Source organism: Acomys minous, assembly GCF_964271855.1.
Source record: "Acomys minous genome assembly, chromosome: 1".
NCBI classification, from domain to species: domain Eukaryota; kingdom Metazoa; phylum Chordata; class Mammalia; order Rodentia; family Muridae; genus Acomys; species Acomys minous.
Window position 1 is genome coordinate 144741780 of NC_140483.1, and position 16170 is coordinate 144757949.

At 41.8% G+C, this 16170-nt stretch overlaps 1 protein-coding gene across 2 annotated transcripts in view; it reads right to left on the reverse strand.

The window, feature by feature from the left end:
• Positions 1-434: 434 nt before the first annotated feature.
• LOC311598324 (bile acid-CoA:amino acid N-acyltransferase-like) overlaps positions 435-16170 on the reverse strand; it is a 63233-nt gene continuing 47497 nt past the window's right edge. The window contains exons 1-4 of one of the 2 annotated variants that reach the window (XM_084783383.1): positions 11303-11527; positions 7591-8110; positions 4904-5106; positions 435-3329 (exon numbers count right to left, since the gene is read on the reverse strand). In XM_084783383.1, coding sequence (XP_084639509.1) covers positions 2736-3329; positions 4904-5106; positions 7591-8056 — 1263 coding nt within the window. In that variant the 5' untranslated portion in view covers positions 8057-8110; positions 11303-11527 and the 3' untranslated portion in view covers positions 435-2735. Of the gene's footprint in view, positions 3330-4903; positions 5107-7590; positions 8111-11302; positions 11528-16170 lie in introns of those variants that run through there. The other variant, XM_084783384.1, reaches the window with a different exon arrangement.

A 16170-nucleotide genomic window follows, 5' to 3' on the forward strand; every position in this document is an offset into this window, starting at 1 on the left:
GGTTCCCAAGGACTAGATGTTGAAGAAACCAGAGGAGGCCTAAGACCCTCCATTAAAACTAGGTAGGCCAAAGTCTGTAAAATTCCACTGCCACAGGCTGCCCCACCTGTCCCTCCCTATCAGGAACTAAGAAAAACCTACACACTAGTGCCCTACCCCAACGCTTCCAGTCTCCTACAAAGGTGGAAAGTCCCCAGTTAAAACAAGAAACGAAACAAAACAAAAAACTGAGGTCTTGGCTGATTTAAGATAGCCACTGGGAGCCGAGCGTGGTGGCGCATGTCTTTAATCTCAGCACTCTGGAGGCAGAGGCACGCGGATCACTGTGAGTTCGAGGCCAGCCTGGTCTAAGAAGCAAGTCCAGGGCAGCCAAGGCTACACAGAGAAACCCTGTCTCAAAAAAAAAAACAAAAACAAAACAAAAAACTCTGAAATTATGAGGCAAATATATTTATTCTTTATTGTTTGGTTGATTGAGTTACATTACACTGATAAAAAAAAATGACTGATACAATTATAAATCTGAACAAAGAAAAAAACAAAAATATACAAGCAATACTATTTGTAACTGTAGTGTGATTTATCTTGTACATCTGACTGTTTACAGGATCCCCAGTTGCTAGTCCACTGGCCCTTCAAGAATTCTTAGCTATTAGAAGTGCTTGGCCCTATGACCTTCAGTGTTGGTTGCCTCTCAGATTTCTGGGAACAAGATAGGTTATGAAAAGCTGGCTGAGGCTGAGAAAGGGATTGGGTTAGAAGACTGAGAAGAGGAAGCCCTTGTTGCAGAAGATATTGTTAGGAGCCTGTTGAGCCAGGAGGAGCTGAGCTGAGCAGACAGGCTAGACCAGCTATTATGGTTTGGAGCTGCTTGTTTTGGGAAAATGGAGAAGGGATTATTTAAACACAATGGTTGGGAACTGAGGGAGGAATGGTTGAGAGGAATGTTTGAAGGGGTTGGGCCTGAAACTGGGAGAAAGGCCGGCAGGGAGTTAAGAGAAGTGGTTATTATTCTAGAACAGCCAGCCATTTTGTACAGAACAATATCTTGTTATCCATTACATTCTAGTGATTCTGAAATGAGAAACTTAATTATTTTTAAGAGACATTTTTTTAAGAATATAATTTAAGGTTATATACACCAGAATGAATGCCAACATTATACATTATAAGCAGAGACTTTCTTCCTATATCCCCAAACTGGAAGCAATAAAATTATATCTGCTTTGGGAAGCATTATATAACATGGTGCTGGAAGGCTCTGTCATTGCAACTACATGGTTATTATAATCAAGTTGAGGTGTTTTGACCACGTGTATGAAAACATTCCCACTTTTACCAGAGAGAGAGGAAAGGGCAATTTCACCCTGAACAGATAGGATTTTTTTTTTTTAAATCTAAGCAAAAAAAGTATCACAGAGCAAACAGAAGTAAAAGAGTTCAGGCAGATACAGGAGGAGTGTCCTTATGGTGCTATGCTAGGTCTTTACTGGTTTCCCATCATGCTTCATACCTGATCTGAAGTGTATTTGTACAAGTCTGTCTTCACCTGGTTACCACCAGCTACCCTCTTCTTCTACCCACTGCGACTTAGTAGCTCAGGAACTTTCGTGCCCTGATTGGTCCTTAGAGAAGCCGATGGCCATTTGGAATGCTCTAGAGTTTATGTCTTGTGAGCCTTCAGCTTATTTTTGTGCTGCCCATGTTTTTTTGTTTGTTTGGTTGGTTGTTTCGAGACAGGGTTTCTCTGTGTAGCCTTGACTGTCCTGGACTCCCTTTGTAGACCAGGCTGGCCTCGAACTCATAATGATCTGCCTGCTTCCGCCTCCCAAGTGCTGGGATTAAAGGTGTGCGCCACCACCACCACTGCCTGGCTCACTGCCCATGTATTCACAATGGTTTACATTTGCAAGCACTAGAAAAGTTTGAAAGAAAATGACTATTTCCAAGACAAAATTTTTAATTGTAAATGTCCGTCTATGTGGTTAAACATTTAACTGGGATGCAGACATCATCGTCTGCCTACAAGTGCGGCACACCGGCAGAAACCTTACAGAAGACAAAGTTGGAATTACTCGCAGTATAGTTCTTTACAGAAACCAACTGCTAACCCCTAGCCCCGAGGGCCACAGTGCTCATCACAAGTGCTTCCCTTAGCTGCTTGTCTGTAGATCTCAGATTGCTCCTCTCTTATTACAGAGAATGTGGACATGCTGTCAATGTTCAGAAGCAAAAGTGGTTGTACTAACATTTCCCAAATTAATGTTTGTAAACTGGCTCGATGCTCGTGTTTACATATAAGCATTCATAATGCCTCAAAACACCTGTCTTTAGATTTCCAGTGACAATGAGAATGATCTAAGAATATTTAATGTAAGTTTTACAAAATTAGTGACAATATATAATTTTTGTGTTTCTTTTATAAACCAATGTATTCTGTGGCTTATCACTGATAATTTCCTTGATAATTATAATTACAGAAAATCGCCCTCATGATGAAAATTTTGGGAAAGATACATGCCTAAGAATTTACTTATACAGACTATCACCATGTGACATTTCATTACATGGAAAACATTTTTCCCTTTCCAAAGTCAAGGCGCCATCACTCGCAGCTGTCCTGCATTTTCTAGCGGTACCTTCTTTCTTCATTCAAAGACATCCCTCCGTGGAAGGTGAGAGGTGCTGGTCAGGAGATGCACAGCTCTACTTCCCAGTAATAGAATCAAAGGCGCTCAGAGCTGACTTCCTAAATCTGGACTGAGATGCTTCTTGAGAAATGCCTGTATCTCTTTCCAAGCTTGCTCCTGTGCTGCTGCATGTAGGATAACTTCTCCTCCCCAGTGGATGTTTGGGACCAAATAGGGCATCCTGGAGGCTTTGCACAGTGGGGCGTAGGGAGGCTCAATCAGGTGACCTGCCCCAGGGTAAGACAGCAGAGTCCAATTCTTCTTCCCACTCTTCACCAGCTGTGCTATGGCTTGATCAGCATGCGTTTTGCTGTTGAGATTCTTATCATCCTCTCCCACAACAAAAAGGAAATGTCCCTGAGCTCGCTCAATAGGAAGACAGTATTTGCTATCCTTATCTGCAGTTTCCGCAAAGACTCGATAAAACTCTACAAGTCCCAAGGCATTGGTGGTTGTAAATTCTATATTGTTGGGCGTGGCCTGGTTGACCTGACCATGGTATACATGAGGACTGTCAGTAACAAAATTAGGCCCATTTATAAGTACAGAGGCTTTTACTTGTTTTAGGTTAATAGCCATAGAGAGTCCAATCTCTGCTCCAAGACACACAGACAAGATGCCAACACCTGGGCCCAGGACCTAAAAACAATGAAAATGAGATGTTAGTTTTTGTTGTTGTTGTTGTTGTTTTTCCTTTGGTTTTTTGAGACACGGTTTCTCTGTACAGCCCTGGTTGTCCTGGACTCACTTTGTAGACCAGGCTGGCCTCAAACTCCCAGAGATCTACCTGCCTCTGCCTCCCGAGTGCTGGGATTAAAGGCGTGCGCCACCACCACTCGGCTGAGATGTTAGTCTTTCATTAGGAAATCTACAACTTCAAACGAACAAGAAAAAGTAACAGGCAAGTTAAAAAAAAAATGTTTTAAAGGAACTCACCCACCCAAATGCTTATATGTCAAGTAGCTAGAGTTGTGGAATCCAGGATTTTTTAAAACCAGGCTTTACTGTAGATATGTGGGATTCAGCATCAGGCTTAGTTCTGAGTTTTAAATGCCATCAAGAATTACCATGCCAGGACTAGAAATATAGGACTGTAGTGAAGCCATTCCCTATCATGCAGTAAGCCCTAGTCACCACAGAACAAACAAGCAAAACCAACAAAAATCAATGAAGTCAGGAAAATGAACAAAGTGAGTGTGTTATTGTGAATAGCATGAGTCAGGGAACAGGTGATAGGTAAAGTTCACTGCAGATGAATGGGTTTCCTACAGAGAGAGGCGAGAGTGAGCTGGCCTGGCTCACAGTGATCCATCCACCTGCCTCTGCCTCCCAAGTGCTGGGATTAAAGGAGTGTGCCACCACGCCCGGCCAAAGTCTGTGTTCTTTGCTCTTCTTTTTTTTTTTCTTCTTCCATAAGATGCTAATGTGTTGACTTAATGCCCGAAACACAGCTGCTTTGTGCAATGGAGGACAGGGCCAGAGAATTTCAAAAATATCAATGTATTCCTGTTGATCAAGAACTCTCTACATTTCCCCCCAAAAGTGGCTGATGGTTGGCTAAATGCCAACATTAGGCATTTGTTGCTACTGTTTGGTTTGGGTTGGATTTTTCTCATGGTCTAGAATGTTGGAGATCAATGACCCAAACTCTGCTTCTGAGAAACATGTTCACTAGTTGTTTGTTTATAGATGTACATACATCCAACAACTTCTGGGGCTGTGGGAAGGGCTTAGTCAGGTAAGTTTTTGCCATGCAAGTGTGAGGATATAAGCGATATTCCCAGAACTTATATAAAGAACTCAGGCAAGCTGGCTTGCTTATAAACTCAGTCTTGTGGAAATGGACACATGAGGGCCCTTGGGGGCTCACTGGCTAGTCAGCTTATCCTCATGGGCAATCTACAGGCCCCTATGAGAGACTATGTTCAAAAACACAAGATGGATAACCCCTGAAGAACAACACCAAAGGTTAACCTCTGTCTTCTACAAGCATGTGTACACTCATACACACACACACACACACACACACACACACACACACACACACTGGGTAGGGGTAAAAGCCTTACTCACCAATTAGAAATGGAATATCCAAATTAGAACAAGTGAAAAACTACTGTTTTTTTATAGCACAAACTATAGCCTTGGTAGAATCACACTTTAAAGTGAAAGCAAGTTACAAGACAAATTCATATTGTTGAGCCTAAAATTACCTTAGGATGTCGCAGGAGAAACTCTACACCTTCTTCAAAATACTCCAGATCTATTTTCTCCAGGTGAGAGGGCAGGTCATCATAGCCCCAGTAAGCCAGAGCAAAAGTTGCAAAGCCATGACTTGCCAGTAGACTGGCCCGGAACTCAACCAGTCCACCAGTGCCCCCAAACAAGTCAATGACCCCCGGGAAAGGACCTTCTCCTGGAACAGAGCAGCATCAGACAAGTCACATATGAAAAGAAACAGGGAAAGACAACAAGACTATGAAGCCAACAGGAAGAACGTGAAGCCAACAGGAAGAACTGAATCTTGGGTTTAATGCATAAATTCTCAGAACATTCAAATGTTCAGCCTTGTGTCTGGGAAGTTAAGTCTAGTCAAGTATAATGGAACTTAACTTCTAGTGATTTTATTAGAAGTCATGTTCATTGACACATTTAAGTCTTGAAGCCCAGAATAGGGTTCATTTCCCAGAGGCTTTGAGTAAGAAACCTCATAAAAATTGTGTTGGAAGGATCCTGCTGTTGGAGGTCGCAGTCCTTCAAGTCCAGATAGCCATTCTGAGCTCTGCTTTAGATGAAGGACTCCCTCTCCCCAGCAGGGCCTCCTACTCTCTGTCTGACTTCATATGAAGAGTGTTTTTAGTCATAGATACCCCTATCCACATTTGACTTATGGCCTTTGGCACAGCTCCCTGCTAGCTCGCCCCTCCCTGTATGTATAGGATAATTAGGTACTGTGTTCCTGGTCATATGATCGAAACATGCTGTCAAGTGTAAATAAAGCACCTTTGAAGTACATATTTTCTTCCCCCCCCCCACCCCAGACAGGGTTTCTCTGTGTAGCCTTGACTGTCCTGGACTCGCTTTGTAGACCAGCCTGGCCTCGAACTCACAGAGATCCGCCTGCCTCTGCCTCCTGTGTGCTGGGATTAAAGGCGTGTGCCACCATACCGGGTTGAAGTGCATAATTTCAACCCATTACATATACCTATTCTGGGAGCTCCTCCCACCTACTCCTTAAGGACTATAAAGGCTTTGTTCTCCCAGAACAAAGTTGAATTAGCTCCCTGAAGTGGTTCCCAGAGTGGTCATTTTCCACTGTACTCATGACCTTCAGAGCTTTGTGCCTCATGTTCTGCTCCTCCTGCCTTCGTGGGCTGGTGACCAACAGGCCCCCAGGGAAGGGGAGACCCACAAAATTGTGCCAGGACTTCTTAACCAATAAAAGGGATACAAATGAGCGCTAGGAAATCTAGGTCATACAATTAGATACACACCATGTTATCTCTGTTTACACATGCTTTCCTGTGAGAAGTGCTTCAGATTGACGCAGGCTCTCTTCAAAGGCCAACTAGGAGAGGTACAACTTTTAACTTGATGACCTTCATGTTCCTGAGGGTGCTGCCCTCACAGGGACTATTTAGACAAAGGTTCTCTCTGTATAAGTAAAGTTCATGACTCAAAGGTGTCTTTAATGGTTACACTGGCTAAAATGTCATGGAAGAGATACAACTCAGTAGCTCAGTTTTGGAGCGCTTGTCTTACATGCCTAAGTCTCAGGGCTAATGCCAGGCACTAGGGTAAAAAAAAAAAAGCCAAAAACCCTTCTCTGTTGCACCATGCTATCCACTCATGAAGCATTTGAGAAAAGCTCCCATCTGTGGAGCTCTTTCTTTTAATTTCCATTCCTTGTAGCCTAGAGTACAGCGAAAGAAGAGGATGTCAGAGTGTCAGTCCACACTGACTCTGTGTAGGCAGTATATTTCTAAAATAAACCAGAGCCCAACCACTGAAGGAAACACAGGATAGTTATCATAAATATTCCTGTCTTGAAAACCTGATCTTAGAAAAGGATGCTTAGCTGTGTCCATTTAAACGTTGTCTGCATAAGGAAGGGGCACCGAGGAGTTCTTAGCTGGCTGTTTCCTTTTAGTTTGAGAAAAGAAATGAGATGACACAGTGTGGCTTGGTTTAGAAACTACCACGTAAGTACACTAATAAAGATGAGTTTTGTATCTTCTGACAGCTGGCAAAAAGGGAACAGTGAAGGACCTGAAGTGTTTTGATATCTATTTCAATCTCTTTGTGACCAAATGTATTTCATCCCTCCTTTGTGTCCCAGAAGATTATTTGATGCAAGAGACTCTACATATCCAATATCTCAAAAGATAGCAAATAACACACCTGGTGCCAGCATATCAGCCTGAGGCAGAAGGCCTGGATCAATATATATTTTTAACAGAGTGTGATACTAAAGAAACAAAACGTATTGCTATCTCCTTGGCCCTAAGTACAATGAAGTGTTCTATATTTTAACTCCGGAGACTAAAAATATTGAAATGATTTAAACAAGTGTGCTATAGCAAAACCACAATACTACTTAAACTGAATGTCAACATGATATAGCTCCTGACAGCATCTGCATGAGAGTCTTCGCTTAGTCAGGCTTTAATGAACTAAGCTTAACCTACATCTGACTTATCAGAAATCTCGCAATGTAGTGATCTCACAAACTCATGGCCTTAGTCAAGTTTCATAATGGTGGGGATGAAACTTGAACTAAAGTAGAATATCATCTATTTCTTATTCTGAGCCAAAATTAACTTGGATTCATAGCAGGATGCTCAAGGCATCCCAAACACAGGGAAACAATGAGGACAATAACCAGAGTGATTCTACTCACCTGGAGGCAGAAACAAGGCTCCCCGGAGTCGACCTTCCTTTACCTGGATCCTCGTGACACCAGGTGCCACATACCACCTTTCCAAAATCAGACTATCCATAGGAGGACTTACAACTATACCTTTTACTGGTAAGGATGGATGGCAAAGTTGTAAGTGGACTTGGTAAGGGCTATTCATCACATCTTTTTTCATCAGTCTACTCAATGGTTTTTCAGGTTTCAAGGACCAGAAAAGACCCATGGGGTGGATGCCCACATAGTCTCCTCCAAGTGAGGAATCACGCTCCAAATCCACCTCCCCCACTTCATTGGCCTTGTAGAAGGCCTGAGAGGCATACATGTTCCCTTTATCATCTTTCATTGATGCCTGGAGGCACACCACCTGAGAGGGGGCCAGGCCCGTGATTCGGATGTGCACAGGCTCATCAACAAGTGCACTGAGAGGAGTAGCTGTCAGCTTGGCCATTTTTTTTTTCAGTGGAAACTTGGAAAGAGTCTTCAGGAATATCTTCAACAAAACCTCAAAACAGAAAGAAACAGAAAGGAAAGAAAGTTGTAATAAGGTTAATGAGTGATGGAAGGACCAGGAGGCAGGCCTCTGAGGATTGAGTTTTAACTCTCTTTTTTTTTTCTCCTTTATTAATTGATTCTTGTTACATCTCAATGGTTATCCCATCCCTTGTATCCTCCCATTCTTCCCTCCCTCCCATTCTCCCCTTATTCCCCTCCTCTATGACTGTTCCTGAGGGGGATTACCTCCCCCCGTATATGCTCATAGGGTATCAAGTCTCTTCTTGGTAACCTGCTTTCCTTCCTCTGAGTGCCACCAGGTCTCCCCCTCCAGGGGACATGGTCAAATGTGAGGCACCAGAGTATGTGAGAAAGTAATATCCCACTCTCCACTCTACTGTGGAGAGTGTTCTGTCCTTGTTGGCACTATTCTGTAATTGTATTGTAATACAAGACACCCGAGTGATTTCCACAGATTTCTAGAAGCCAGAGGGCATGCTGGAAAATGCAAGAAGTTTAAGCAACACTTCAACTTTGTATGAACGATGTCAGGACACTAAGGAGGATGTGTCAGTCTGGCACAGTACACATCTCTGGAAAAACCGGGATTGAGATGGGAGGCTGGAAACTCACTGGCTGGTTGAACAGCTCCCCGTACAGTAGCACTAACTAACTAATCGCCTCCATGGGGACATGTGTGTCCTGTCTTAAAGAAAAGAATGATAACTCACTTTGATTTTAGTATTTATACAGTCCTAGAACATAATTAGAAGCAGGTTAAGATCCTCAAACACATAGAAGTCTTGCTGAAATACTTATTATCATCTTACCCTTAAGTATTAGCATGAGTGACCACTGTTCCTAGCAACCAGAACTACATCACACTTTTATCTATTTATTTGTTGTTATGTTGCTTTCGTTTTAACTCATAGTGCCAAGAATGCCACAGATTTAAATGACTCAAACTCCAGCAGTGAAAAAATAGCTATTCCTAAGAGGCAGGAAAATTTCCCTTCTACACTGATATTCACTTATGATAAAATAGCACAAAGGAACCCCCTTGGAGTCCAGGACAGCCAAGCTACACACAGAAACACTGTCGAAGAAGAAGAAGAAGAAGAAGAAGAAGAAGAAGAAGAAGAAGAAGAAGAAGAAGAAGAAGAAGAAGAAGAAGAAAAAGATTGACTGCCGGGACACACACTGAGATGAAGCCATGGAGGCTTTCAAGTCTTCATTTAGAGCATGGTGGCTGCGCTCCAAAGATGACGGGGAGGAACAGAGAGAGGTCCCTATGCTGAGGGAGCCAAGGCTATTACCGCTGAACCAAGCAGATTCCCTAGTGATCCTTGTCCCAGGACTCTAGGTCAGAAATCCACCAGTTAAAAGGTCAGGGAATGACTGTTACCAAAGCTCCTCCCAAGGACTTCACAATACTGAGAATCCAGGCTCTTCTGATGAGAAAGGGCTAAACCCCACCACCAAAAAGTTGGTGATGTCAGTGGTGCACTGAACGCAATAAGTCTGTCATAGTCCCAGACCCAACTCACACTTGGCTCCTGTCAGCCCCAAATCCCAGCAAAACACCACCAAGCTCTTTATTACATTTATTGTGTGTGTGTGTGTGCATGCATGTGTATCAGTGTGTGTGAATTTCTGTGTGTGTGTGTGTAGGTACTGTTTGTGTATCAGTGTGTGAGTTTCTGTGTATGGGGGAGACTGTGTGCATGGGTGATTGTGTGTGTGTTTCTGTATGTGTATCAATGTGTGTGTCTGACTATGTGTAGTATATGTAAGTGTGGGGGGATATGTGTGACTGTGTGAGTGTATGCAGTGTATGTGTCTGCATATATATGTATGTGACTGTGTATGTGTGTATGTGTGTGTATGTGTGTGTGTATGTGTGTGTGATTGTGTGTATATATGAGTGTGTTTCTGTGACAGCTGATGGAGTTGACACTCTCCTTTCATCATATGGGCCCCAGAGATGGAACTTAGCTTGCCAGGCTTGGCAGAGTGCATTTACCCTCTGAACAGTGTCATGTGCCCTTTCAGATACTGTTTTCATACAACACATCCAGGATCCTTTTTTTTTTATTATGATACATAAAGGTTACTTTAAAGACATGAATCCAAGAGGAAAGAGTCACTATAATAGAAAGAGAAGTAATCCAGATGTTGGCATTATCAGATGGCAAATAAAAGGGAACCAATAGAAATAAGAACAGCTCAAACTGAACTATGAAGAGAAAAACAAAGATGAAAGATGAGAGCACTTGAAACCTAAGGAAATATTTTAATATGTATGGTTTAATACAGAGTATAAATTCCCTAATAATTGGCACCTTAGGAAGACATATAAGAGATGGGCATAGGGGAAATACTTGCAAAAACTGGGTTGAATTTCTCTTTAGGTCACTGAAAAGCACCATGATACAGACACAAGAAATGTAACAAATACAGAGACAAAACCAGCGAAATCCCAGCTGTCATTTTAGTCAAACTATTAACACACACAGAGCAAATCTTACTGTAGGCAGAAAAAAGTGGACACCTCACAGAGGGAAAGAAGAAGCATAAAATAACCCTTGGCTGTGTCATCGAGCCAATAAACAAAGCAGGGGCGATAAACCCCCACTCACAGTGCTCAAAAGGAAGGAGAAAAAGCAAAGCCAAAGTGCTTGAATCTCCTTACCTGACAAATATACACATCAAAAACAAAGGCAAAAGGAAGACACTTCCATGGGGAAGGGAGAAAATACATCTGCAGTAAATTATATTTCAAGAAATGCACTATGGTAGGGGTGTTATTCCAGATCGACAACTTAATGCGTCTTCTAAGAAATGATGAAGAGCAAGAACACATTTATTATCTGGGTAAATATGAAAGCCCTTTTCAAAATTTCATCACTTATATAGCTTAAATATAGTTAAAAGACAAAGTGAGCTTAAGTATAGTTAGAAGTCTATTGGCTGTTCAAAATAAAAGTAACTAATACAAAGTTCATATAAACTACGACAAATAGGTAGAAATGTGATAGATATAAGATTCTTACATGCCTGTATTTCAAGTAATATAAGATTTTCTGCAGGCAGATAATGATAAAGTAATGATAAAATAATAGATTTGAGAGCTACCAGACGTCAGAACTATTCATGAAGGGAGCAAGTGGCAAAGAAAAAGTTGCAGCCGAGGATCACTTACGGCGATGATGCACCAAGCACGTGAGATGCTGGGTAAGAGGCCCGTAGGTCAGCACAGATGCATGGGACTTCTCAGTGAGTCTCAGTCCAAGGCTCCGATATAATGCTGGACTTGTGAAAGGAAAATGGAGACTATCCAGTCAGAGCTGGGGAAAGTGTCTTTATATTTCACTCCTCCACCAGGCATTAGTAGGCTGAACAAAGAGAGGTAACTAAGACTTTGGAACTTGGACTTTGGACAAACGCCTGAGATAAAGAAACCTAAAAATAAAAGGAACAGTGCTGATAATGCGGAAAGGCCCTAAGAAGCTTGAATTCTTGCCTGCAGCTCTACGCTGAAACCATCTACTTTGCTGGCATGTGGTGGTGAGCTGCTGTGTACCCGGCACTAGGGAGACTGAGGCAGGAGTAAAGCTAAAGCCAGCCTGGGCTACATAGAAAGATCGTGTCTCAGAGAAACAATAGAGCAGAACGACAAATAGCAGTGTGTGTTATTTCAAATGCACATCTCAAAGGCAAGGGAGTAAAATCATCTGAGACTCACTCTCGCACATGTCCTGTTGTCAATACTGGCTTAGAGCTGGGGACACCACTTCCAGGAGATGTGAGTCTCCTTGTCGTCTTTCAGCAGGAGCCTGTTCTCACATCACAGCTGGAAGAGCAAGAGACAGAAACAGATGTAAGCTGTAGTATCAACTATTTTATATTTGTGAAGAAGGCAAAGCCCCCGTTAGAATTCCAAAGAGAAGAGCAGCCCCCCCCCCTTTTTTGGACAGTGAATTAAATGGCAATATGGGAAAGAGAGGAGGAGGGCATGAGATATAAGTATGCACTTGTTTATATTTGTACTGCCATCTGCCATCTTTTGGAAGTAAACTCTGGCACAGCAGGAGGAGAGGAATAAGGGAGGAAACAATAAATTAGGTGAACGGAAAACAGATGCCACGATGAGGAATTCCAACACAATTCTATTTAAATTGCATTATGGGGCTGAAGAGACACCATGGTTGTTCTTCCAGGAGAAGATTCCTAGCATGGTGACTCACAACTGTCTGTGATTTCAGTCTAGAGGATCTGATGCCCCCTTCTGGCCCCTGCAGCATGAGGCACATAAGTGGTACACGGACATGGACATATAAGCAGGCAAAACACCCGTATACGTAAAATAAAAACAAAGATGAGAGAAAAATAGAGGGATGGTTGAAGGGAAGTGTATGGTTATCTATTCCTGGTTGTCAACTTGACTCCAGCTGGAATACACAAGGGATAGTTATATCATGTTAGGTATAATTAGGACCAGGTTAAATATGCAATGCATTTGTGATTGTATGTGGAATAGTTATGTTATGTTTCAGTGTTACTGTATCTGGCTATTGTTTTCATTTGGAAATTAGGCATGACATAAAGAGATATGATTATGTGTCAAGTTGACGAGGGGTGGACTTGTGATGGCTCTTCTTGGTTGTCAACTTGACTACATCTGTAATGAACTACAATCCAGAAATCGAGGGCACACCTCTGAGAGACTTCTGTGCTTCCTTTGAAGTAGATAAATACACTTCTAGTCCAGACCTTTGAGGTTGGAAGACACACATTTGACCTGGATCTGGATCTTTAATGTGGACCACACCTTCTGCTGGAAGTTTATTTAAGGACATAGAAGCAAGCTTTTATTCTTTGCCTGCTTGTCCTTGCCTTGATAGCACATTCATTCTCTTTAATTGTATTAGAGCCTACTTCTTTAGAATTCTAGCATATTCTGAAGACCGGATGAGGCACTGAGCCTTGTGGACTGAGCAATTACTGGCTTCTTGAACTTTCTGTATATATATATGGCGAGAAGGAGAGGGAGAGAGATTCATTCTATAAGTTGTTACCCTAGAGAACCCTAGCTAATACAAGAGGTAATCTTGCTTTGCACCTTATCTGGGCTTCCCCTAAAAGCTCATTTTGACTATTTGGGAGGCTTAAATGACATGTAATGAATGGTTGGTTGGGAGTAGTGCCTTATACATACTGTATACATATCTGTACACATACCTACATATACACATATAGAGATGGGGCTGTAGATGTGAATAAATGTGGATTATCTGCCTATAGAGAGACGTGCTAAGAATAAGAATCTATGTTTGACTCATTACAATCTCCCAGAATTTGAATACTTAAGATCACATAGGCATGAAGAATGCAGTCAGTAATGGAATCTGTATCTGACTCAGTTAAACTGATCACTAAGAATTTTCCCAGTGAGTCACTGGAAGATTAGGTACAACCTGTTCCAAGATGAAGAATTCCTTCCCTGCGTTAGCATCATGAGCTACGCTTTTCTTAGTGTAGCTTAGCGTTGCAGACTAAGAGGGCTTTTTTTTTCTACCATGCTCCAAAAAAAAGAGGTGGGGGAAACTATTTGTAGAGATGAGGATAGCATAAACGGGAGTGAAGTGATTTCTGGTAGTCTTTCATGTCCCTCAAAAACATGTTAGTGAGCACAGGTCTCCAATGACATCCTTCCTAAGCAAATTCTGGGTGAAAAAGACTATCCTGCTAGTGCTTCTAGGTACGCCACGCTCTCCAGGATCATAGAAAGAGCAAAAGGACGATTTGTCTGTATGAGTTACTAAACGCTGAACACTGAAGAAAAAAACGTCTGCTTTTTATTTTCAATGTTTTCAATATTGTTAATGTATTTCCAATCACCTTAGAGCACACAGTTTTTGTTACAAACCAACCAATAATCCTTTTCCCACTTAAAGCTGCTTTTCCACAGCTGTCCCAAGACCAAAGTCTCAAATGCTCTTGGCATTACATTTTACAATGGGTTACAGAGCAAACAGCTTAACCCCTGCTCTATCCCCATTCCTGCTCTGGTTACTTATTAACTTATATTGTAGGCAACTTAGTACTCTTCTTTTCTTCCTTCCTTTCTGCTTTAAGTTTTTAAATGTTTGTTCTATATATTTAGTACTATATATACATATATATATATACATATCTATACATATACATATAGTGTGTGTGCACACCTGCACATGTGTCATAGTGTGATATGCAAAAGGTCAGAGGACAATGATCTAAGGTTTTCAGGCTTGGTGCCAAGTGCCTTTCCCTGCTGAGCCAACTCCCTGACCTCCACTGCCACTATTTGACTATTTGCTCTTATCTGATTACTAAAAAAAAAAAAAACAAAAACAAAAACAAAAACCTAAAAACTCTGAACTTGCAAAACATTTCTTTGCAGGTCTGAGTTCTATACTACAAAACTAAAATAATAAAAGCAAATTAAGGGCTGGAGATGTGTCTCAGTGGTTGAGTGTCTGCTGTGCCATTGGGAAGACTGGAGTTTTAGGGAGCTGATCTCCCTCAAACGGCTGCAGCTTCAGCTCTGAAGGATCTGCCGTGCTCTTCTGGCATCAAAGGTACACACAGCTGCACATCTACACACACGGGTGAGCGCACGCACTAACATTTATAAGAGATGATATGAGCTAAGTCGTCCCAGTAAATGGACAGCATGGAAACCAGGCTGGCTTCTCTGGCTGCAGTGAAATCAGAAATGACAGCCCACACAGGATCTTTCCACCACCACCACCAGGCCTGTGTTTCTACACACCATTTACGGCAGATGTGTTCAACCTGTGGCCCTCAAGCTGCACTCATCCCAGGATAGCTATGAATAAAACCCAATGTGTTTGCAGATGAGGATCAAAACGTTGGAAAACTCCTGACTTATAAGGGAGCCCATGTGAGTCTGCAGACACAATGTTTGTAGTTTTTTGTTTTGCCTACAGGGTTTCTCTGTGTAACAGCCATGGCTGTCCTGGACTTGGTCTGTAGATGAGGCTGGCCTTGAACTCACAGAGATCCGCCTCTAGAGTGCTGGGATTAAAGGCATGCGCCACCAAGCCCAGTGTGACAGTAGTTTTAAGAGGCACAAACAGCTGTGGAAACTGCTCAAGCAACAAGCCACTCAAAACGTGAGGGCCTGAGTTGCACCACTCACTCTCTGAAAGCTGGGTGATATGTAATTCTCTCTACACATATGTGCAAGCACATCTACATACATGAACACACACTTGTCGAATAAAAGTAAAAATACATTTTTTTCTTTTGTAAATATATTAGAATGTTACACTATTATCTGTATACTGAGGTGATTTTTTTCATCTCATTTTTAATGTATCACCTGTTTTCTAAAGTGTGGTAACTAGAGAAATCATAAATTTTCCATGTTAGAAAAAAATCCAGCTAGAGAGGTGGGGGAGGGGAGTTAGGAGAGGCTCTCTTATGATACTTGAAATATAAGTTTATATAAGAACATTTATCTTGAATTGGTGATTTTATTAGGTTTTACCAAACATGAGCTCATAGGTTCAGTTAAATAAATTGGTATAGACTAACCCCCAACAAATTGGATAACTTATACCTTTTACATTTCATGAAGTATTTTTTTCATACTGTCAACAGTCATGTTTTATTAATAAGCTTGATAAATTCATGAAGTATTTTTAAAATACAAAGTTTTTGTATATGTTTGGCTACCTCAGTAAACAAACATGTTCTCTTCAGAGCTGTAAGGTCCCTGTTCTGAGATAGTGCATTGACTGTGTGTAAACCCAGGACGCCCTCTAGAGTTACTGACAGATATGCAGCTGACTGGGCATTTCACTGAAGGGGACTTTGCTGCCTCTTAACTGTTATTTCATGACCCCAGGGCCATGTTACTTCTGAGTATTGTAGAGATGCAAAAGCGTACAACCAGTCTGGACATTAACACAATCCCTAAATGACCTATTCACATGTAAGTTTGAACAACATTGCTCTGGACTACAAAAGAGTAGCTTCTATCTTAATATGACAATTTCAGTC